We start from the raw sequence: 24,890 nt of genomic DNA, 5'->3' as shown, positions 1-24,890 counted from the left end.
TTTGTTTTGATAAATACATCACAGTACATCTCACGAATCAAAAATAATACAGTGCGCACAATGACACACGCTTATACTGGGAACCAACAGCTAAAGCACATAAAAGGCTCAATAGTGTTAAATACGCAGCTCAGAGGAGCGTTCAGTAACACGGTCACTGCACAGCTGCACAGACTTGAGAGCCACCCGCGCACCTATTGGTGCTCAGCAAACATGACGTCATGGAGCCAGTGAGCGCGGCGCCCCCTGGCGGGCGGTGTCGGTACGGGCCGCGCTCCTCCTCCCTCCTGTGATCAACAACCAGCCTGGTGATATCATATGCTGGCTGAGCCTCCACACAGAAGCAAAATGGCCGCTAGCAAACTAACCGATCGTACAGCGTCTGACAGTCATCGAGGGGTTATGCGTGTTTTGTTTACAACTTGAGAACAATAGTCGCCTCGAAAGGGATAATCGCCTTTCCTCGTTTTTTTTCTACGATTATCATTTCGCCTTTCGGTGATGTCATTTCTTATTCCATTTAGCCTTGAAAGCCTCGAAGAACTAGCTCGCTAGGCTAGCTGCCGTGCTAGCCTGCTAGCGGTGGGTCTGCAAGAATTTTTGCACAGAAGCACTTTATGTCCCATTTGATTCCCGAGGTGAGTACCCGACAATCCCCGTCGAGGGCCTTTTGCTGTCTTACATTCTGCGTGTGTGCGTTTGTTTTGAAAGCGCTCGTTATTTCCACCTCTAAGACAACCTGCAACATTTCGGGTCTCTCAATTTGCGAAGCGCTCGGCTTTTGGAGCGTTGCAACGCTGGAGAAACGTCACCGAAGTTCGTCGTTTAATTCGGCCCCGGTCCCCCGGTGCCGCGGGCAAACCAACGCGCCGTGTTCCCTTTGCGGAGTTCCGTATTATAACCTCAAAGTTTGTAAGCGAAACGCACTGTTTTTCTCCCTCTGCTAACGCGGGGCTTGTCGCTAGCTTAATGTGACGCGCCTGTTGTCCGCAATCAACTGCGTAACGCGAGAGGTTCGTTTGGTGGCGCGGGTACCACGGGGGCACCGCGGGGGCCCCTCCGCCCCCCGCCTCCCCTTACAGGTCACGACACGGTGCTCGCCAGCTGCTCCGGAGTCCACTAGCATTGGCTAATTGCTCGCTGGAGTCGGGCTATTCGTGTGGTCTCTGGTAGCTACGCCGCGGTCCCTCGGCTGGCCTCTTTATTTCCACGAAACGCAGACTGTTTTGAGTCTAATGCGGCTGCAACCCCCCCCCCCCCCCCAAAAAAAAAACTGCGGGGCATTCCCACCCGTTCCACGCGCGTGTGATTAATGGGCACGTCAGCTGGCTGGTTCCCGTGGGACACGGTCACGCGGGGTTACAGCCATTCGCTGTGCAGGTGGCCCTCGTCGGCGCGGTGTGACGCGAGGCTAATTGCGAGCGGCTTAGCTAGCGGACACACGGGGCCCGCGGCTCTCTGCTGCCCGACCCGCCGGCTCTATTTAGGGCTCTCGCGGTGTGTTGACGGGCTTCTCCACGACGTGAGTGTGAGTTGTGTGGCTTGACGTGAACGCAGGCGAAGCTTAGCGTAGCTCCCCTCACACGGGGGGGCCACGCTGCGGGCTCCACAGCCCCGATCAAGAACCCGGACCCCCCCCAGAAGTGGTTGAGCGTTTGAAGCCTCTTTGTTTGTTTGGGTGCCGGAGTTGCGATGCTCTGCTGGTGAATGAATGCTGTTTACTGCCGGGGAGCCTCTCGCCACTGAGCATGTTGTTCGTTTTGAGTCAAGCGTGTGTGTGTGCGTGTGTGTGAAATAGTGAGGATTAAGTGACTTTCGGTGTGAAAAGTTGAAATGTGTACATTTCTCCTCGCAGATAGGAGAATCAGGAAAGGGAGCAGTAGTTCATGGAAGACAAGAAAAAGAAGAAAGAAGATAAAAAGAAAAGGGAAACTTCTCAGAAGGTAAAGGTCTTCACCAAAAACTTTTGCTGCTCACTTTGCCTCAAAACTTTGCAGATAATCTGTTTTCGCGACTTACTTTGAATTGGAATATAAAACTAGGTGGTTTGAAATTGTAAAATGAATTGTCAATGCCAAATTCTTAATGGTTGCTGACTAGTGGCCGGCTAGTCAATTTAGTCCAAATAGAAAGACCAAAACAGAGTAGGTCATTTTTAAGCCTAGTTTATGCTTCTGTGTTTTCAGAGCGACGCAGACGCAAGACCCCCTTGCGTGTCCCTTGCGTGCCTTTTCACGCGTCCTTGCGTCTGTCGACCCATTTTTCTCCCGCAGCGCACAAGGCTGCGATTGGTCTGCTAACTACGTCCTTTACGGAGTCTCACATTTCCGCTTTCATAGCCCGATACCGCCATTATTGAAACGAAGAATGTTTACGAGAGAACGGAGCAGATTTAAGAACTTTTGTTGGAAGAAATGCGTAAATATGACCGCTTATACAAGCCGTTATTGGCGGGTTGTAGAAGCGGGTTGGATTCACGGAGGGAGATCGCCGCAAACGCCGGTTTGCCGGTCGAGAGGTGCACAAAGTTGTGGAGGAAAATACGGGACAAATGTGTCCGCGGTGAAAAGCAATAGTGGCGATGCATGGGGCAATAAAGTCTATGATAAATAAATAAACAAATAAATAGACGTGACTCTCTAGGTCGTCTTCAACAAAAACACGTCACTCCTGTTGTTCTGGCGGTGAATTGTTCTGCAACACACGCTAAGACTTTAGAACCATGAATTGAAACGAGTGCGTCGACGCAGACGCAGACGCAGAAGCACGCGCCGGCCTTTATATCTGACCCACTTGTTCTTTCTGTTTTAGGTGCCAGAAACGAAAGTCAAAGGTATGTTTTTCTCTTCATTGTATCTGTCGTGTCTGCCTTTTTATTAATCACTATTCATATTATCTTGTTGTCGAATGTGCTTTAATGAGCCGCACCCTGTTTCTTCAACTTCATCGTATTGAACTGATTGCAGGTTATTCACAATTTAGATGCATTTTCTCAAACCTTCTTTAAGCTGTTAGCTATAGAGACACTTAACGTACCAGTGGACCCAAACTGTCTTTCTCGTCTTATCGTGCCTACGTCTACACGTGGTTCACACCTGCTCATTAAATATGTTTCTAGTGCCAGAATCAGCCACGCCCTCCGGTTCCCTGCCGCTCGCCACCCCAGGCTCAGTGTCCCCCAGCCCTGGCCCTGCCGCCCCCCCATCCCCCAGTCCTGCTGCAGCCGGGGTTTCTGCACAAGTTCCTCCTGGTGGCGGGAACAATGCAAAGCAGCGGACTGCTGTGGCCAACGGACAGCCCTCCTCCTCCCCCTCTGCAAGCCAGACCTCCCAGCAGCAGCGCTACATGTCCAGAGAGGTTCCACCGAGATTTCGCTGCCAGCAGGATCAGAAAGTGCTACTGAAGAGGGGCCAGCCGCCGCTGTCCTCCATGCTGCTGGGAGGAGGCGGAGGGGAAGGGGGCGCTGGAGGGGGTAGTGGCTGGGAAGCCGCCCCGTCTCTTTCCTCACAGGGAGCGGATGACCCCAATGCAAACACAGCTGGAGGCGCAGGTGGGTGAATGTCTTGCAAGAAAAGATGATCGATTTTGATATGTAGTTCCCTGAATACAGCAGCTACAAATCACACTAAATGTATGCTGACAACCTTGTATGTTTTGAAATGCCACGGTCTCATCAGTTGGTTTTGTCAATGCTGAAATTGTTAATTTTTGTCCACATAGATTCCAACCTTGGTTCATCCTCTGCTTCACCGCCCAACTCCTCCTCATCGTCATTATGTGTTGCTGCTCTGTCGTCATCGTCTTCTACTACTACTTCAACTTATGCAAATTCCACATGGGGGGCAGGCTCTGGCAGCCAGTCCTTTTCTCAGGGCGGCGGAAAGGTGATTGTTGATGGGACAGACCTGGGGGATTGGCCTAGCATCCTAGGAGGGGCCGACTTGAGTTCTGACCGAGCTGGAGGAGGGATGCAGGAGCAAGACGGCCCTGGCAACAACAACAACAACTACAGTAGTGCCTCATGGAGTGAGAGAAACATCCAGCAGAAGGGAGGAGCAGCAGTAGGAGGCAGAGCAGGGAACACGGACAATCCTTCCTCACCTCGTTCTTCTCCTCTTTCCTCTTCCTCGCTTAATGAATGTGTTCAGTCGAGTGGTGGTGTGTGGGCCTCTTCCACCCCCTCTCAGGTGGAGGGGGGGCTGGGATCAGCAGCATTTTACAATTCCAAAGTCTCCCGTCTTCTTCCTGGACCTCAGGAGAGCCCTGTGGTTGGCAGCAGCAGCAGCATTGTTCCTGGTGCCAATTTCAACCCCAACGTGAACCCCTCCGCCTGGCCTGCCCTGGTGCAGGCTGGGACACCATCTTCGGCTAGCGACGGCCTTCCACTACACTCGTCCATTACTTCAGCTTCCTCGTTCTCTGCCAGCACTACTCTCGTCACCACTCACCCGCTTTCATCTGTGAATCAAACTGGTCTCCATCAGCAGCACACTGGCATGGCTGTGGGAGCACAAAGTGGAGAACAGCAGCAGCACTTAGGAAACCTAGGACCAGAGTTGGGTTCAGCCGGGGGAGCAAGAGGAGCAGGACCAAATCAAGAAGGCGGCGAGGAGGTGGTCTGCGGGCTTGCAAGTGTTGATGGAGAAGGAGGTGGCAGTCTTTCTGGCTCTTCATCGTCCTCCTCTGCTGCCTCTTCTTCTTGGAGGTCCATGCCTTCAGTGTCCTCTGACCTGTGTGTGGGTGCAACACAGGCGGATGGGTGGGGTGGAGGAGGGACTGGAGCTCAGGGGCAGGAGGGTAGTGTGTGGGGCTTTGGAGGCCAGGGTGACAAGGCTGGTTGGGGCAGGGGAAATGATGGTAGCTCAAATACCCCAGTGGTATCTCAGGGAGCGTGGGAAGGAGGCAGTTCAGAAGTGGAGTGGGGCGGCACAGCGGGAGGTGCAAGTTTGAGTAACTTAGCAATAGGAAGCGGTAGAGGAGGAGATGGGAGCAGCAGCAACAGCAGCAGTAGTGGAGGTATTGGTGGCAGCGTTTTGCAGGACTCTGCCTCACCAAAGTTTGACACTATGACAAAAGCTTGGGACAATCAGAAAGGGATGGAAAGTGTGGACAGAACAGGTGGGGAGTGGGGAGGAGGAGAAGGGCAGGATGGAGGTCCTCCATCGTCCTCTAGTGGAGGAGGGTCCAAAGATGGAAGTGGTGGAGGAGGGAGTGATAATGGACATAAGCAGGAGAAAGCGTCAACTGTAACCACAAGCTCTGAGCAGACCTCCAATGCTGAGGTGGCCTTACTCGGCATGCTCAATCGATCTGACCTGGACCCCAGGGTTCTCTCCAACACCGGCTGGGGGCAGACCCAGATTCGACAGAATGTGGCATGGGACCTGGCTACCAAAGCGGGAGTAAGAAACCGAAACGAACGAAGCGCTTCATCTTCCTCCGCGTTCTCCTCAGCGACCATGAACCCCACCACCAGTCGAGGCCCCGGCTACCCGTCGAACACCACTTCAGTGACGAGTGAGCCAGCGGTCGGCAGCCACGCGACCAGCGTGAACCCGGCCGCTGTCGCACCGAGGGATGGCTGGGATGGTGGTACTGCCACACAGTCCACCGGTGGTCCTCACGGTCTCGGTAGCACTGTAAGGAAGCCTGGGAAGACGGAAGAAGATATGGAGGGCCACCAGGGCAAGGCTGGTGGAGGGTGGGGCGATCCCCCACCCGAAAACCAGGGCAAAGGATGGGCGACTGAAGAAAAAAAATGGGGTGATCACAGGGGAGGAGGGGGAGGGAACTGGAGAGACTTTGGAGAACAGGGTGGTGGGTGGGCAGATGGTCCGGAGGATAAAGGGACAGGGGGATGGAAGGGGACTGGAAGAGGAGAGGCTGGTGGTTGGGGAGGAGACAGGGGGCAGAGGGACTCTGTACCTGGAGATGGGCGAAGCAGAGGGGGAAGCAACTCTGATGAGAAGGGCTCCTCCTGGGGTCATTTGGATGAAGGGGGAGCTCAGCGAGGAGGTTGGGGAGGGGGAGATGTGGGTGGAGGCAAACCCCACCAGGACTGGGGGAGTTCAAAGCCCCACACAGCTGCAGCAGCACCGATACCAAACAGCCAAGTGGCACCAATGAAAGCCCAAAATCAACAGCAGCACCAATCACAGGGCCAACAGCCACAGGGGGGGCCCATTCAAGGAGGGTGGAACAGCCGGTCTAATGTGGGAGGTGGAGGTCCACCATCCAAGAATCCGAACCAAAGCCCAGGCTGGAGCTCCGGCCCGATCCCCCAAATCTCCGGGGGCGGGAGCGACTCCCTGGAGCCCAGCGGCTGGGAAGAACCCTCCCCTCAGTCCATCAGTCGCAAAATGGAAATCGACGATGGCACGTCAGCCTGGGGCGACCCAACCCGCTTCAAAAGCAAGAATGTGAATTTGTGGGACAAAAAAAGTGCTTCGCCCGGCCAAAGCCACGGTCAACAGGCTCCAACACCACAACAACAACCGCCTTCCAACCAACAGCCACCTAGACGGCAGCAGGGGATGCAACACGGCAGGGAACCGAACCCTGGCAGTGCTGCAGTTGGTATGTAGAAGTGTTACTATTACAAACAAGTGTGCATTTGGCATTTGTTTGAGTGTTTACGTCAACTCTGGAAAATTGTCTTCACTCCGCCTCATATGTCCGTGTCCAGGCATGTGGGGAGGAGGCGCCCAGTCTGTGGATAACGGTACGGCTACTTGGGGCCAGTCGTCCGATGCAGCAGCAAGTTGGGGAGATCCAGATGAGCCCAGCAAGGCTTCTGGCTGGGGGAACCCTTCGCCCAACTCTGGGAAACCTGGTAAGAGAAACAAAATTGTGTGTAAAAGTAGATTGTGACATGAATTTCATGAGTTATTTACGCTTATTAGCCTTTTTAAACAATCACGCAGCATCATACGTCCCTCAGTTTAAGACTGTTCAGCATTTTCAAACCAGAGATTAAACAAAGGACATGTAGAGAACTGTCATGGCCACTTTATAACCTGTTAGGATTTTTCCGCAGGCACCAAATCAATGGAGAGTTGGGGGGCGAAGGGAGACAGCTGCGTTGCCGCCTCTCGTCACCCGAGCTGGGACGAGGAAGATGATGGCGGCGGCGGAGGAGGAGTCTGGAACAGCTCTGTCTCGCATGGGAACAGCGCTTCCTTCAGCTCCGGAGGCTGGGGTCAGACCCATGGAGGAAAGCGAGGAAACATCAAGGTACGGGAAACAACGGGTTCCATCACACTCGGGAGTTTGCGTGGACGCTTTTTTCTTCGCATTAACAGAAAGCACTCGTTACGTTTTGTAATTTTCTCAACATTGAGTAATGTCTGAATTTCTTTCCTAACAGAGTGGAGGAGGGGACAGCTGGATGAACCCAGTATCACGCCAGTTTTCCAACATGGGTCTTTTGGTAAGGTGTTAATTCTCCAAAAACTAGTCTTGAAAATGGCAAATGTCACTTGCATGCACACGTGGCCGGACTGGCTATTTAAAGCTAGCACACAGGGAGTGTGATTTAATTCTCTCCTCAGGTACTTCTTATTCCACTGTACCTTTTACAAAGACGTGGACACAAATGTTTAACCACCCTGTGTCTGTTCATGACTTCTTAGGGGGATGACCCAAGTCTTGACAAAAAGATGGAAGGAGACAAGCGGGGAATGACTGACTATAACGGAGAGATGCGGAGGGGAGGAAGAGGTGGAGGAGGTTACCGCATGCCTACTTCCAAAGACATGGGTCCTGTTGAAATGGGGCCCTACGGTGAAAAAGTAGGAAATCTCCCTTTTTATGTGTTGCGCTAACTTGAGTACCGCAGTGAAGAAAGCACTATAGGATCAAACCTGTCACGTGTTTCATTACAAATGTATGGTGGGTTTGGCTTCCATTGTACTCCAGATGGGTGGCCATGGGGTGTTTGTTGGCAGTGGCGGAGGAATGCCTCAGCCTCGAGGGATGCACCAGCCGGGAATACATCCCATGAATCCCTCCCAGGCTTTACGTGCTCAAGTGCCTCATCAGTTCCTGTCTGCTCAGGTACGTTGCCTTCTGTTTGTATTCATGTTATGAATAACATGGCCTGTGCCTTGAGTCAACTTTTAAGAGCCCATTGATACCATTATGAAATATTCTTCATCAAATGATGTTCCCCATTAACAACATTGTATTTTTTTTTTGCAATTTTACAAAATGGACAAACCTCTGCCACAGACTGTGTTGGATTATTTGCTCTCTGTCACTATTTTCCCACTCTATGCACCTGTTAAAAATACTTTCACTGGGAATTTAAATGAATATAATACTTCGTACTGAGTGGATGGAGCTAGATTAACGGATTGTCGCCGTTTCTGATGTTACTCCACCAAGTGTCTTTATCAACCACCATATACCAAGACATCCCTGTGCCGTGCAGGTGCCGGGTCCGATGCTGAAGCAGATGCCCTCTCCTGGTGGCAGTGTGGGTGGAGTGGTCGGAGGTGGCGTTGGTGGTGTCAGTGGTGTTGGGAGTGTCGGAGGAGTTGGTGGAGGAGTCTTCCCTCCTAACCAGATTTCCCCGCAGCAACTCGCAATGCTCAGCAACATTTACCCCCACATGCAGCAGTTCCATCTGGTACGGCTACTTTCCTTTGGTAGAGCTGCAAAGACAAATCATTAGTTGTCAACAATTTACTTCTTTTTTTCCATTTTTGTGAGTTGTTTTAAATAGGTCTTATTTTATTCTATATATTAAACTTTTTTCATTTTCTGGTTGGCTTTGACCAACTTTGGTCTGACATTGCTCAATCTCGAAATACATGTTGACTTAATAAATCCACCCGGAGTGTCTGTGCGTGAGCACCGGCCAATGTTTACTTAGTTTACCTCCATATCTGACCCTTTCTGCCCACCGACCCACAGGCTTGTCAGCTTTTGCTTCAACAGCAGCAGCAGCAGCAGCAGCTCCTGCAGAGCCAGAGGAAGTTCCCCCAGCCTCAGCCTCTGAGGCAGCAGCCAGACCCGCAGCAGGTAATAGTCGCCATGTCGCATAACCGACCGCCTCCGGGGCTCCCCCTGCAAAAACGTGGTTTGCGGTTACTCCGGCGGTGATTTTAATTTCTCGAATGTCGTCCTTCTCAGCTGGCAAGGATAATGGCAATTCTGCAGCAGCAGAGGCAGCAGGGCGGAGTTGGAGGAGCAGCAGCAGGAGTGAGCTCAAAGCTTTCCCCATCTCACCTGGGAGGAGGCCTATCCAAACAGCCCATGGTGGACCCCCTCACACATCCTGGAATGGGGGGGCCCTTGTCAGACATTCATGGAAAAACGCAAGGGATGTACTCTGGTGAGTAGGATTTACCATTCAGCTTTATTAGTCAAATGACTATGAGCCAATAATAACTTTTAACAATCTGACTGGTCTTAAGATCAGACATGTGACCTTTTCTAAGGGATAAGTCACAATTTTCTAATGTAATTGAATGATACAATAATCAAGTAATTTATGTGACTATTGGCTTATGCCTTAAAAAAATGGACCCTGTCGCCGAGTAGTCGTGATAATCTTTGAAGACCGGTCAGGTTCCTGCACGTATCAAATGATGTTTTTTGCTTGGAAATTCCCATATGTTACCTTATCTGTTACCACTGTTGGTGTAACAGACTCCATTTGTAACAGACCTTATTCTTGGTGCAACTAAAGAGCTACTTGGGCCGTATTAAACTGAATATTAGTTGTGGTGTAATGTGTTTGTGTTTTTCCACTTGGTAGGGCTTGGTGGTAGCCTGGCAGGACTGGAGCTCAATCCCATGATGGGAGGGATGAAGGACACCGGAGGACAGCAATCCCGCTTCAAATGGATGATGGAGGGACACTCCTCGGCTCCTTCGCCGCCTGACACGTCCCTCCACAAGAACGGTAGGGTAGCAGATGGTTCGTAACAACAATGCAAATTCACACTTGGAAAGCACACTTACAAGCTGCTCTTCATTCACAGTGTATCTGAATGAACAGTTATTTGAGGTATATTCTTGTCAGTCTGTGTGACTTTGTTTTGTCTCCTACTCCTCCCAAGGCCCCTTACCCAGTGTTATAAAAGGGAGGGGAGGATCACCTTATTCCCAGTATGAAATGCTGGGCGGTGACGGTTTGGGGATTCCCCCTCACGGTTCCACAGACAACTGGCACCGGACCCCTGGGAGTAAAATGGGGAACAAACCTACCACGTCCAGCTGGCCTCCAGGTGAACCTGCCCTTCTCTGCTGCGTGTTACCAAAGGATGATGAATTAGGGTCATAGAAGGAGCAGACGATAGTGAATTTAATCTGAAGTTGGGCTCAAATATGCAGGAAGCTGTGTGCATTAGACTGTTGTCCACCTGTCGAGTGTGTGGTATTACTCAGAAGTTATTGTACTATTTTCATTTATTCAATGCCAAAGAAACGGCAGAATATGTTGACGAATTACCAAAATTGGTGTTGGGTTTAGAAAAAAGCATTTCAGTCTATCAACAAGTTTTCTGTTGTCCGATGATAGAGTTCCAGCCCGGCGTTCCCTGGAAGGGAATCCAGAGCAGTGGCGACCCAGAGTCCGACCCTTACATGACCCCTGGTAGTGTTCTCGGCTCCCCGGGACCCCAGAGCCTCAATGACTCTGACCACCAGTTACTGCGGGACAACATAGGTATCCGAATGACTGACAAATGTTTTTGGATGAGCACATTTGTTGGTTTTTACCTGAAAGCGTGCCGCATTGCTCTGGTTTCCTCTTCTTGTTCATCGCAGGATTCTTTCTATCGAATAACCTTGTATTGTTTTCTAGGGCCAAACCCCTCCCTCAACACCTCGCTGCCTTCACCTGGTGCCTGGCCCTACAGTGCCTCAGACAGCCCCCTCAGCAATGCACACAGCACAGGTATGTTTTGATTTGTTTCTTATTCATTCAACACTTTTTGAATCTCTTTATCTGCTCTTATTGCACTTGTCGTTTGCTTTTCCATTTATTGAATTGTGTATGCGCGGTATTTCTCACAAAGATGCCAAAGGAGTGCTGCGTACTGTGTGTTCTATTCTCCAGTTCCTGTGGTCTTTTTGCCAATACTCACACCCCCCCTCCTCCCTTTCTCCCTGCTTCGTACTTCCTCTTCAGGAAAGTACTCTGAGTACAAACCCAGTTGGCCCCCAGAGCCCATCGGACAAAACAAGTTATGGAAGACCAATCGCAACAGCTCACAGCTGCCACGCCCCCCTCCCGGCTTAACTAATCAGAAGCAGGCCTCGCCCTCCCCATGGGGGAGTGGAGGCCCACGATTGGCCCGTAGCTGGGGAGGGGGTGGGATGAATCAGGACTCAAGATTTGGGCCAGGTACTCTTCACACTGAAAAGATAAAGATTATGACCTACATGCCGTATAGAAGAAGCTCGTCTTGACAGTAATATGAAGACTCTGGTCTCACTAAAGTCCCATGAATCGCAAAAACATTTGTCTCTTAGTAAATGGTGGTCGTTTGTGATCAGGTATGACGTCCTCTATAATTACTCTGTCCGTCTCTTCCGTGCGTTTGTCTCTTTTTTCCTTTTTTTTTATTCTTAGGCTCAGCTTGGAGCGATGGCGCTGCCTCCCGAGGCAGCTGCTGGTTGCTGCTGAGCAACCTGACACCTCAAGTAAGGACTGGTGGAAGTTGAGAGATGTGGAAATCCACCAAAGGGGCACATTAAAAAAGATCAACAATGTTGCCACTTGCAAATCTGAGGTCAATAAACTAAGCTGATGCGGAAGGATGAGGAAAAGATGAGACGGGGAATGCTCTTCAAACCATGTAGAATTACCAGTTTCCTACAATCCTTTTACCACAGCCGAATTGTTTATAGCATGAAAAGTAAAACCGCTGCCCAGACAGATTGGTTTGGGTTTAAATCTAAAACATCAAGCTGCTGTGCTCATTCATCTGAATCCCCCTTCAGTCCGTCTTATGCAAACTAGGCGGAGTGATGCGTGACCCAGCTGTAATTGGATTGTGAAGCTCAATAAGCCATTTAATTAATTGGGGCTCGCACAAACAACACTTGCATGACTCTGCTCTGGGAGAGCGTACAAGGCTAGACAAAGTTTGTTGTATAGATTTTTTAAATTTATAAGCCATTTACTAACTTATCTCATTGTGTGTCAAGTGTGACTGATACATCCAGAGAATCACTACATTATTTATACACAACGTACATTCTTGCTCTCTTTCACTTTCTTTTACACCATACGTGACCTTTTTTTTCCTGTAGATCGATGGCTCCACGCTGAGGACTATTTGCATGCAGCACGGCCCCCTGCTGACCTTTCACCTCGGCCTGACGCACGGCAGCGCTCTGATCCGCTATAGCAGTCGACAGGAAGCAGCCAAGGCCCAGGGTGCACTGCACATGTAGGTTAACGCGCAGGCTCACTGATATGCGCACACACCTCCAGTGTGAAAATGCGCCTGATCTGAAAAACCCTGCTTTGTATATCCTCCTCAGGTGCGTTCTGGGCAACACCACCATCCTGGCGGAGTTTGTGAGCGAGGAAGAAGTTGCTCGCTATTTTGCACATTCCCAGGCCGGAGGGGCAGAGGGCGCCAGCTCAGGAGGGTCATCAGCCGGTGGGACGCAGGGTTCTTCCGGGACGGGCGCGGCTGTGGCCAGCAGTGGAGGCAGCTCCCCTGGGAATGAGCGGGCAGCGGCGGGCACCACTTCAGGTGGAAACGGGGGCGGAGGAGGGGAAAGTGGAGCAGCGGCCCTGGGCGGCGCCAGGTCCTCCGGCTCTGCCTGGCAGAGTCTCGACGGTACAGGCAGTTCTTCAGAAACCTCTTCAGCCCAAGGACCCGGCATAGGGATATTTTCCCAGTGGAGCACCAACGGGGCAGGGGAGGGCGGCGGTGTTGGGGGAGTAGACTCTGCGAGGTCTGGGCTGTGGGGGGGCATGACTGCAGGATACCCCGGCAGCAGCCTGTGGGGAGCACCACAAATGGAGGAAAGGCACCAAATGGACAGCCCTGCCGCATTGTTGCCTGGCGACCTGCTGGGGGGAGGAGCTGACTCCATCTGATGAGCTCCTCCATTTGTACGTGCAGGTTTGGACACACTGATACAGAATACACTGGGATGAATATGTACTTAATATAGCACACACAAACATTTACACGGTATGCATATTAATGTAATATACACATGTGCATACATATACATGGTATGCATATTAATGTGCACACACATCAAGCAGAAATGTGAGACATGCTTACACACATTCTCGTGGCCAGACTTAAGCTATTATATAAACAAATGCAGGGACTATTAGATGTGTATACAGCCTTTTTCCACAGATGAAGATTTCAACTGTTTAGACTTGAAACCTGAAAAAGAATGAAAAGTAATTTGGTCTCAAAGACTTGACTGGATTGCAATGTGCATAGTAAATAGGGGACTTTTCAATAGATTTACATACACATGCACACACCAAATACAGACAAGCCTTCAGACAGATGGGCACTGTAAACAGCATTACCTTCATCGTATAAGAGAACTTAAAACTACTACATGATGTGAGGTTAAAGTGCAGTTTGTATTCACGTCTCCTTAAAATAAACGGAGACCGAATCCAAATACATGCAAACAGCTCTGATTGAAAACAGAACTGTATCTTATTGTGTTAAGTTTTTTTTTTCTTTTGTTTTTTTTGTGTATGGTTTTAATTTTTTGAACAGTGAAAATATTGAAAAATGTCATTGTTCTCTTTTCAAAATGCTGACCTCCTACTGTTGTATCTCACGCACTCTTTCTCTGTTATTCTCTCTTGAACATGTTTGTTACTGTTGCAGTGATAAATGTTAAATTGCTGGCAGTTTGAGGCTACGTTGCATTTCTCCATGTGTTGACACTGCAGTGTCGTACACACTATATGGACATTAGTATGAGTGAGATTAAGACCAAGTAAGTGGATTAAACCACCACAGTTTTTGTGCGCGTGTATGTGCGTGTGAATGTAAGGATAATGTGTGTGTGTACGCATGTTACTGCCTGTCATAATGTGGGCACGGCTGCTTACTCTACAGAAGGTCTATTCAAAAATGTTTTGAGTACATTCGGTATACTGCTGACTGTGTTAAGAAATATTGGCACTAATGCTTTTTTTTTTCTCATTTGAAGTTGTGTGTTCTTTTGTTTTGTTCGTTTTTTTTTAGCATAACTGTCTTTTTATTGTCCGACCTGCAATAATAAAAAAGAACATTTAATGACACAAAGAGCTGAAGGCATATGCGTTGAGTAAATGGACATGCCAAATCTTATCAAACTGTGTAGTGGGAGGGAGGGGGGGTGGGTTGTTTACAGATGCAGAGTAAGTTACCGTACGTTTTTAATGTTCTGTTGTGTATTCGTTTTAAATTAAGACAGGCTTTAACACTCCTGTTCAGTGTTTTCGTTATGAGATTTTACAAAGGAAAATTTATTTAAACAAATGAGAACAAGATTAATAAAGATGAAAGTATTGGCTTCTAAATTTGTCCTTGTGTTTTTATAGGTTTATGCTTAGTGGTCAAAAGCCCTTGTTTTGTCCCATCTGTTAAAGGCTCAGACTGGGATTGGTTTCAGTCCCTCTGCCATCATGCACGCGAGAACGCACTGCACAGCATAATCATTTAAAAGTTTTGGTCATGACGAGCATGACAAAGAATTTACGTCAAGGGGAAAGACGGGCGCAGCAAAACAAGCCAGCGTGTCCATCTGTTGGCCTCATTACTACTCACAAACCAAGCCTATTTATCACACACGTCATCCTACGCGACACTCCCCCCAGCTTTGATCAGGGTAATAAATAATTTCCTCAACATTAATATCTAATATGTGCAGGTGAACATATCCATTATTTGTAGAACACACTTTGTGTGCAGCCCTCCACCTTGAGTGATGACATCACATGAGTGATGCTTGAGCGCCAACTGATTGACTGCAGAAAATATACTATATACTATTTACTGGCATAATTGCTCAACTGCATATGAGTTAATGCGCGCATTAAGAGACAACCGGTACGACCGGATTCAGCGAGCAAAATGCCCCGTGACTCTCACGTGGCATCATAAATGAACGGGGTAACTAGTAATTAGTCAACGGTCATCTTCTTAGAGGAGGCGGCAGCTCGACGTGACGTCTCCCTTTAATGACTGACTGTGCCCTGACATCCAGAGAATGACATCATCGACGTTGTGAACGGGCGCGTTGTTAAGTAACGAGAGAGGGGGGAGACAGACTCGCGAGGGGGAGGAGGAGGAGGACGGCCGAGCTGCTGGAGCTTTCAGGGACTATCAACAGGGAGTGCGAGCCGACGACAGAGCTGAGAGCCGGGGGTATGAGAGCCACAATCCGCGCCCATCCTCCCCAGCGCAGGCCCGTGTCCGACTGACAACCACCGGATCAGAACCGCCACCGAACCAGCTCTCCGACGGACCCGGTATCGGGTGAGTGGCGGGTCGGGGAACCGGGGAAACCGAGGGGGAAAAGGGGGCCAGATTCGGCCGGATTGGAGGCTCGTATCTACGGGCAGGACGGGGGAGGGGTTGAGTTGTAGGGACGTGCTACCCGGACGGGAAGAGTCCGCTACGCTAACGGGCTCAAGTTCGGTTCTCCAACGTCTCGAACTGTGACACAACGCCAGCGAGCACAATTACACGCGCGTTGGGCTTTTAACGGGGTAACTGGTGCAGTCACGTACCGCGGTAAGCTAACGTTACTTCCCCTGACGTTAGCTCACTGCTAGCAGCCAGCAGCCACCCATAACGGGACGTGTAACGCCCGCCACGGGACCCCGCGGAACCTGCGAACCACGCAGTTTATTAACAAGTCAAACGCGTTTATTTCCCCGTCTAAATGTCTCGCTAACGGTGAGCCGATGTCGGTTGTCACGTCGAATCACGGCCGACTCGCTTCTGGGCGAATTCCGACCGTGAAAGAGCGACGTTGTCTTTACTTGTGCCGTTACTTTAACGCGATCTCCCACCGCAACGTTGTGTTAATGGTAATGTTGGTGTCCGGCGGAGTGATGAGTGACAGCTGTCCGGGTGGAAGAGGCCGTCACGTGACTCGAGTCCTCCAGCACTTTACTTTTATTTTTTTTAGCATTTATTTTGTCGCGTTCACGTATGTTTTCTTTCTTCACAAGTGGGTTTCACCGATAATACTTAAAGAAATGCAAGTTGACCTCCCACTTTGTAACGGGGGGGTTCCTAAATAACAGCGTGTTTATCCGCTGTCCTGTGGACGTCACTAACATGACAGCGCGCGCTACGTGATCAGGTGCAACGTGCCAGTTCCACTTGCTTCATGTCACACTCTTTGCCACATGACATGATGCAGTCTCCACTTCGCTGCTAGGTTTTCTGCAAGCATGTCGTTGCAGTGCCGAGTTGACCCTCGCAGCATGTTTAACTGACCAGCATTAAATGACGTGCTGTGACACTCCAGTGTGCCACCACCGAGCCATTAATCCGTGGAATTTACTGCGTGGCCTTGTCATTATTGTTGTGCCCTAATTCGTGTGCTGCAGCGCGTGTCAGACCCTTGTGGTGAAATGAAACCCAACGTTTAACTCCGATCCATCTGCCTCGTCCCATCAACTATGACCGGTTGTCATCTCGTCAGCTGAGGTTGACGCATCCTACAACATGTTGGTTCTGTGGACGTTTCTGCTCGCGACGGCTGTGTCAGGCAGGTTTGATTTGAGTTTTGATTCTAATCCTTAAACAAGGCTCAGATTATCCAAGAGGAAATGAGTAAATCAGCCGTCATCGTTTTAAGTAGTTTGAGAACAGAGCCGTCGTCTGCAGTTCTTACTTTTTGTTCAATCGATGTGCTTACAATCAAGCAAAGTAACCTCTGGGATAATTTATGTGGAACAAAAGCGGTTCTGGATGAAAGCAGACAGAATGCACTGGACTGATCGTGCAGAACTGATGACCCTTCCTCTGCTAGCTTGCATTGGCACATCTACAAAACTGAGGCTTCTGAGAAAGCGTTGTTTTGCTATTAGTTTCATTTATTTATATATATATATATATATATATATATATATATATATATATATATATATTACACACACACACGCTTGTGTATATATTAGCAAAAATGTAATCTCATGTAAGGATCTTGCAAAAATTATTCTCTTATTCAGCTGTAGTCAATTTCATATCACCGTCATTAGGTCACATGACTGAGCGTGTAACTTAAAGGTGTTCAGTTTGTTTACGTTGTGTTCCCTGGTTGGTGACGAGGAAGCGAATCTCTTGGATAAAAGATGCTCTGCGTCGATGGGCTCCCAGGAGCACTTTTGCTCTCTGAATTCCGTTTCACTGAACCGTCTGAGGACCTTGACTCCGATGCACAGCCGGTTCGGCGCTCCGCGGCCACTCGAGCCTCGTCTCCCGTGGCGGAACAGCAGAGAGCATCGGCTCGCTTTTGCGGTGGCTGCACAATGTGCCTCAGGAGAGCGGCTGCTAAATAAATGATGATCCCCGCTCCGGCGTCACATGCAGGTCAGCTCAGAAGACGCCCTTCGTTCCTCATGTGGTTTTCATACTCGTGCAGCCGTGGATTCTAGTTGCGGGCGGCATTCCTACGTAGCCCTCGGTTTTCGTCCTCCTTTCTTTCTCCCTCCTACCTTCCCTGCTTTTGCTGATCTCACAGCAACCACCTCCCCCTCCCAGCGGACATGCAAATCTAATCGTGTGTTTCCGGAGGCCAAACAGCTGTTAGCTGATGAACTAGCCCCGGCTACGTATGTGTGTCTGGGCGGATCATCCCGTCAGGAGCTGACTGACTCTTGAGGATCTCGTCACTCTGTCACTCTGGGGGGGGAGGGGGGGGGGTCGATGAAATGATCATGATACGTTCCGCTGAATTGCTCGGGAGCTTATCCGTTAATTTTTCTTAGTTAGTGGCACATCGCGGATGAGCTAGCACGTGTCCTTGACCTTCCCGTAATCATTGTCTCTCTGTCTGTTGAGGACAGCGACAACTTGCAAACATGGAGCTGAGAGTGGGGAACAAGTACCGGCTCGGGCGGAAAATAGGGAGCGGCTCCTTTGGCGACATTTACCTTGGTGAGTGTAAATTGAAGGTTTTTTGTTGTTTGCATTCCAACGTGTCTCTTCTGTTAAGGGTCTTTCCACATTAGTTTCTGGACAGTCTCTTCATCCTGTATCCAAAATGTATCGTAACTTATCTTGGCAGCAGATCTTCCTTCTTATCCCTCCAAACAAAAATTGAAATCTGTTCATATGTAACGCTAAATGGTAGATATTGATGATTCAGATATAATATATAAATGAAGAAAAAAGAGCTGTAACCATTCTGCGGACAATACTGGTGCCAAAACCAGCGGTTCTGAGAATACTGACTGTTGTACTTTTGTGTCTCCTCAGGTGCCAACATTGCCACCGGTGAGGAGGTAGCCATCAAGCTGGAATGTGTGAAGACCAAACACCCACAGTTGCACATTGAAAGCAAGTTCTACAAGATGATGCAGGGAGGAGGTAAAGCGTGAATGTCCCTTTGACAGGCTTTTCAATGTTTTCCACGCTTTTCTTTTCAAATATCGCTGTCAATATTCTAAATGCACGTACTGCTGAGCCTGCTGGAAAGCTGGACGTGACGTCTTTGGACAAAGTATATATTTTGTAATCTAAATTACACCTCGTGAACCCACACGTACAAGTGAAGGGCTTTTAAATGTGTTGATTATCAGGAATAAAATAGATCAAAATCGATTTGATCCAAACTGTGACGGATAAATTATAAACTGTGGGTGTGCCAGAAGGCCAGTGAAACGGGTTGAACAAAGTCCTGCTGACTGTGTGTGTTCTAGTGGGTATTCCGTCGATAAAGTGGTGCGGTGCAGAGGGAGACTACAACGTGATGGTGATGGAGCTGCTTGGACCCAGTCTGGAGGACCTTTTCAACTTCTGCTCCCGGAAGTTCAGCCTAAAGACCGTCCTGCTTTTGGCAGACCAGATGGTATGACACAAACCCTCATGCAGACTCACGGCATCAGAATGATTACGGTTTTATAAATCCCCTCAGAAAAGATCCCACTGTGGGAAACGGTTCTGTTTACGAGTCAAATGCAGAGACGGAATATTTATGATCCCATTAGCTTATGTGCATGACCTACTTTCTTTTTTATTTTTTGGTGCATGCGCTCTCGCTCTCTTTGCTCTTTCTCTCTCTCTCTCTCTCTTTGCTCTTTCTCCATCTATCTATATAATTAGTACTAGTCAAACCTTTGGACACAACTTGAGTGAGAAGGTGCACTGTACTGTGTGTTTTTAAGGATGTTGCACATAATTCCCCCTGAGGCTTTCTTGAAGACTGTGGATGTTTGATCTCCACTTCTCTCTCGTGCAGCCAGTGTACTCCACAGTGCTGGCCTCCTCTTTTTACACTGTGCTGGCCCATGCATTTCATTTCATACACGACTTGTCGCAACGCAGCTCATTTCTCCTTTTGTTCTGCCTGCAGCCAGGTTGCTGTGTCAGTCCTAGATGGGGGCGCTTGGCTCTCCACTTATAGCTCGGGGTCATCACCTTCCTTTGTCCTGCCTCCATTTACGCTGCTGTCTGCGCTTGTCCTCCTCTCATGTCCCCACTTTATTTAAGGTGTTGCTGTATTGAGTGACTAAGACTAGTGTTTGACCACGTCGAATCGTGATGTGCGTTCACGCCACTCTGATGCCGTCCAATGCCTCTTTTTTTGCGCTGCAGAAGCTGACCTCTTTGTTCCACCTGTTTTTAGATAAGTCGCATTGAGTACATCCACTCAAAGAATTTCATCCACCGGGATGTTAAGCCCGACAACTTCCTAATGGGGCTTGGCAAGAAGGGTAACCTGGTGTACATCATCGACTTTGGCCTGGCCAAAAAGTACCGCGATGCCCGCACGCACCAGCACATCCCTTACAGGGAGAACAAGAACCTGACTGGCACAGCGCGCTACGCCTCCATCAACACACATCTTGGAATCGGTGAGATGCATCTCTTTTTTTTTTGTTTTTGGCCCTGGTATCGTGGCAGGGGAAACACTGACTCTGCTACGTCATTAGGGGTGTAACGATTCAGTTTAACTTCGATTCGAATCGCAATTCATGGTTGCCGATTCGATTCATGGACGATCTGGGTTAATTTAGAAGTATTCGATTCAGTAACTTTACTGGACAGTGCAGGCAAAGTTCCTTAGATCCCTGTTTCTTGTAAGGAAATCAGGTTTTTAAATTAATTATGGATATTATAAACAAGCAAACAACAATTGATGACAAATGTATTAACCTTTTATTTGAATCAAGTGCCATTTTCAATGTAAACATTACACAATAATTACACAATGTTTGGATCAATTCACAGAACCCCGGATTTTTTGCAAAAGCCCAAATGTTTCCACACGCTGGATCGATAAGTTGGTTTGTAAATGTCTCGCTCGCAGTCGTCTCCTCCACGCTGTGTTTTGTTGTTGTTCCGAGTTTCGCGCGGCTGCCGCTGCGTACTGATGACGTCACAGACAGGCAGACTGAATCGAGTAACGTTTAACGTGTCTAAAGTGCTAAAAAACAAACACACATCCATACAGTTTTTGTGCTTAAATCCAATGTGCAGTTTCCAAGTATCGATACAATCGATTGTGTACCATTTCAATCGATTTGTAATTGATATATGTTGTCCGGAATGCCGATTTGCGGAGCACAGATCGATTCAGTTGGATCGCAGGAATATAAATCGATTCAGTGGATGAATTGTTACACCCCTATACGTCATACTTTTATGTTTCACAGTATATTACATGGATAAGAGCGTGCAGTCCTGCTTCATCGGGGTCACACCTTTGCTTCACTCGGCAGCTGCCTCTTTACACCACGTCAAATGTGATTCATCAACACTTAATCTTGATCTCTCCTCTACACGACATTCATCCCTAGCTGGAGGTGTAATGCTCTGTACTACGTGCCAGATCTCCTGTCAGCAGTAGTTTTTCAGAAGGAGAGTTTTTGAAAATAATATGAAAATCATTCATGATCGTCTGTCAGAAATGAATGAGACCTGAAGCACAGACTTACTTCCGCTGTATGTTTTATATAACGTTTTTTCTGCCATTATCCAAAGATAGTTTCTGGTTCTTCATACTACAACGTGTTGTTCTTCATTGACACGCCCCATTCCCTCTGTGGCTCCTCTCTTGTTTACACACACACCCTATCCGATGGGCTCATATGAGAGGCAAAGAAAGCAGGAAATACCGTGTGGAAAACTGTTTGTCATCCTTTCAGTGTATTGCAGAACTCTTTCATATGGCTAGTCACATAAAACAGTTATTATAGTTTGCCAGCTGAACAGCTGCAGCCCCAACAACTACCTTGTATCTGTAATTTGGTAAGATAATATTAAAGCATGCATTGAAAGTGGAACTTAACCAACCTTCAGAGGCTTTTCAAGGGTCGCGATGTCCATAACTTCCTTGTCAGTGTTCAGGAGGTTTCATGTTTTTGCTTTTACGTGTTGTGTAACGAACGGCCTTCACATGTTCCTCTGCCAAAAGGGCCCCAATGGAGCTGTGAATATGACCTGTTGTAATCCCTTAAACAGGTGATCGATCGAGTCCCGAGGTTTGATTTGAAAACTTGAAAAAAAAAGGACAGTGATCCCTCAGTTAGTCACTCTTTCGTGCCCTCTTCACGCTTTCCTTAACAGAGCAGTCCAGACGCGACGACCTGGAGTCTCTTGGCTACGTCCTCATGTACTTCAACCTGGGCTCCCTCCCCTGGCAGGGCCTCAAGGCCGCCACCAAGAGACAGAAGTATGAGCGAATCAGTGAGAAGAAAATGTCCACTCCCATCGAGGTTCTTTGCAAAGGATACCCTTGTGAGTAAGCCTCTGTATTTTGGGCAGCCACTTTCCTGTAGTTTGGAATTAGAGACAACTTTCTCTTCCCTTGCCGTTTCTCAGCACTGATTTGCTCACTTGTTCTCCTCCAGCTGAATTCTCCACGTACCTGAATTTTTGCCGTTCACTCCGTTTTGATGACAAGCCTGACTACTCGTACCTGCGACAGCTCTTCAGGAATCTGTTCCACCGCCAGGGTTTCTCCTATGACTATGTTTTTGACTGGAACATGCTCAAATTTGTAAGTTCCCATAACGTTCCTCACAAAAGAATTGATGTGGCCATTCAGTGCTAAAAAGTCTCACTTAATCATTAGAATTCAGCCTATTCAAAGGAAGCGTCTTCTAATGTGGCTGCTCTCGTCTCTCAGGGCGCGAGTCGAACAGCCGAGGACGGGGAGCGGGAGAGGAGGACGGGAGATGAGAGGGACGAGCGAATCGGAGGGGCCCCGAGGGGCTCTGCGTCGCGGGGCCTGCCCCCGGGCCCCCTGCCCGCCGCTGCCAACCGAGTCAGGAACGGGCCAGAGCAGGCCGTCTCCAACCCCGCCTCACGGGTCCAGCAGTCTGGTGAGTGGTCTCCCGGACTACCGGCCTGCTGTAAGAGGCCAACACTATAGTTTTCTCCCCTCGAACGTCCGCATCGCATGTGGTCAGTTCAGACGTGTCCATCCTTTCAGGGAACACGTCGCCTCGCGCAATTTCTCGCGCGGAGAGGGAGCGGAAGGTGAGCATGCGGCTCCACCGCGGGGCCCCCGCCAACGTGTCGTCCTCCGACCTCACAGCCCGGCATGACCAGTCCAGAATTTCCACGTCGCAGGTGAGGAAGCAACTCTGCTCGTTTTTGGTCGGCCATGTTGGCTGCTTCAGGATCCGAGTCGTAATCGACTCAAGACCGTTTCACTTGGTCGTCTGTACGGTTGTTCATTTGTATCAATAACGGGTCCCTCATTCTGCTTCTCCTTCAGGTCAGCGTGCCGTTTGAGCACATGGGGAAGTAGGATTCTTTGGCTCTGCATGCACATGAAACTGACAGGTGAGGTCTCATTTCAGAGTGCAGAAACGCCTCCCTGCCAATGTCACAATCCAGTAACCTCTCCCTCCACTTGTCGTTGCAGGGCTGCAAGGTATATTCATCGCTCCGATTTCTTTTTTCCTTTTTGTTTTTACCTTGTCTTATGAAATTTAATAAATGGCAATGGACACGAGGAGCTTTGTAAAAAAGGACAGTGAATCTTTTAAGGATCCGGGGACGTACGTGGCGGTTTCCAACACGCACTCTTTCAAGAACTTTTTTTGCTGAACAGAGGACCACCACAATACAATAAGCCAACGAATGACGGCCCGACACCTTTTTGACTCCGTGGTTGCTCATACCAGCTCCATTCCGCAAAATGTCCATTTCCCTCTGTACCTTCTGTCAGACACGTGTGAAGAGCAGTCTGTGTCAAATACGCAGATATATGTGCGGGACGTGCGCATGATTCTCGTTCCACTTAGTGATTTGATATATGCTTAGCGAAGATTTGTCTTTTTCAGTTCAACACGGCAGGAAAAACAACGTTTCGGTGTGTGTTACCGTTTATCCTTCATGAGGACATCTTAAATTGGCTCTTGTTATTAGTTTCCTTTTTGGCATTTTCTTTTTTTTGTAAGAGGAAAAACCGCTAAAAGATGGAACAAATGGGGGGAGGAAGGTGAGCGGGGTGGTGGACAAAGAGGAAGGTCGCGTCGGAAAGGATAAGCAAGTGGTGATTTAGCTGTTGTAATGTTTCTGGTGACGTAGCAGTTGCTGCCGGCTTGCCCTTCTTCCACCTTGTGATTATTTACTGTCCCTCAGAACTCAGCCACCAAAACCTCCACCGCCCCTTACTTTGCCCGCCTCGACTTGCGTGCCTCCTTTTGGCCCCCATGCGAGCGGTGAGGTGAAGAATGAGCATAGATATCGCAAAGACACACTCCGCGTCTTGAGGGAAGCTCCTCAGGAAAGTCTCGGTGTATTTGAGCGGAGACCATAGCTGCCCGTGTTGCCTGTCGGACGTGGCTGCAGTTTTTATGATAGTTCTAAATGTTACCTTTTTTAAAATTCTTTTTGTTATTGACGGTCATGGGAGGGGATGAGCAGGCCCTGTAGGGGGGAGACGTCAAATGATTTTGTCTTTTTTTTGTTTTTAATGTTTACTTCACTGTAAATATGTTTTAATTTTGATGTAAATCCAAAATGTGGTTACTTGTTTTAAGTAGAAAAATGCATACTAATGAGATAAATCTGGCCTGGGTCCAGAATTTTTAGGTATTTGAAGGACTAAATTGTGGAATGGGCTGCTGTTCCTTTGCCAGCTGGGTCATCCGATACTGTGTGTTTGTGAGAGCGAGTGATGCAGTGAATCCCTGCTAATAATACAATACTCGTTTAGTCTTTTTATGCCTATTCCCCATCTCTGCTATTTATGTTAAACTATATAGATTTTATTTGTCTGAAATAACCTTGTCCTTTTGTTCTCATTTTTGTTTAGTTTTATCTTCCCGCATTGTTTTAGAAAGTGTTCTGGTTTGTTCTTCCCCTGCGCATCAAAGGTTGTCGGCCTCATGTAACACACAGGGCTCAATATTCCTTCTGCACAACGATATATTTAGTTTGTCACTTTTTGGATTTCGATCTCCAGCAACTTTGATGATGTCATTCGCAGTAAAAAATAACATGCAATTCCAGGGATGTGTAAATAGCAGTGTACCGTGTGTGATCACCTTTGTACAGGCCGCCATGACCCAGTGGCAGAGTAACCGTTTTGGTTGGCAATGGTAGAAAAGTGGTTGATGGGGATTTCACTTTATGTATTGTGTACGGATATCTTGTACAGTTCTTTAACAAGCTTTATTTACAACAGTATTTGTGTATATTTTATGAGGTAATAAAAATGAACGTTGCTCACAACTCTTTGCTGGCTTTTCTCTC

General features: G+C 48.6%; 2 protein-coding genes across 6 annotated transcripts; both read left to right on the top strand.

Moving 5' to 3' along the window:
- Positions 1-146: 146 nt before the first annotated feature.
- On the top strand, positions 147-14,261 carry LOC120828115 (trinucleotide repeat-containing gene 6B protein). 5 transcript variants are annotated; one of them, XM_040191473.2, is made up of 21 exons: positions 305-638; positions 1,856-1,943; positions 2,812-2,833; positions 3,119-3,550; positions 3,721-6,576; positions 6,686-6,832; positions 7,037-7,233; positions 7,367-7,429; positions 7,632-7,790; positions 7,918-8,055; positions 8,432-8,629; positions 8,941-9,024; positions 9,136-9,337; positions 9,764-9,910; positions 10,068-10,235; positions 10,529-10,675; positions 10,814-10,906; positions 11,141-11,356; positions 11,585-11,655; positions 12,268-12,407; positions 12,502-14,261. In XM_040191473.2, exons 2-21 carry the CDS (start codon positions 1,887-1,889, stop codon positions 13,067-13,069), a joined length of 6,105 nt encoding a protein of 2,034 aa, XP_040047407.2. In that variant the 5' UTR covers positions 305-638; positions 1,856-1,886; the 3' UTR covers positions 13,070-14,261. The 5 variants fall into 5 exon arrangements, with proteins under 5 accessions (XP_077940752.1, XP_040047407.2, XP_077940751.1 ...); XM_078084625.1 differs by having other exon boundaries at positions 8,938-9,024; XM_040191471.2 differs by having other exon boundaries at positions 8,926-9,024.
- A 702-nt stretch (positions 14,262-14,963) lies between these two features.
- On the top strand, positions 14,964-24,869 carry LOC120828128 (casein kinase I). The gene is made up of 11 exons (XM_040191499.2): positions 14,964-15,476; positions 18,023-18,113; positions 18,435-18,545; positions 18,878-19,026; positions 19,804-20,032; positions 21,747-21,917; positions 22,031-22,179; positions 22,309-22,504; positions 22,615-22,754; positions 22,903-22,970; positions 23,053-24,869. Exons 2-10 carry the CDS (start codon positions 18,038-18,040, stop codon positions 22,933-22,935), a joined length of 1,254 nt encoding a protein of 417 aa, XP_040047433.1. The 5' UTR covers positions 14,964-15,476; positions 18,023-18,037; the 3' UTR covers positions 22,936-22,970; positions 23,053-24,869.
- The last annotated feature ends 21 nt before the right edge of the window (positions 24,870-24,890 follow it).

The sequence above is a fragment of the Gasterosteus aculeatus genome, chromosome 11 (genome assembly GCF_964276395.1).
Source record: "Gasterosteus aculeatus chromosome 11, fGasAcu3.hap1.1, whole genome shotgun sequence".
Classification (NCBI taxonomy): Eukaryota; Metazoa; Chordata; class Actinopteri; order Perciformes; family Gasterosteidae; genus Gasterosteus; species Gasterosteus aculeatus.
Note: the sequence above shows the minus strand (reverse complement) of the source record. Positions and strands in the feature narration are given on the sequence as shown.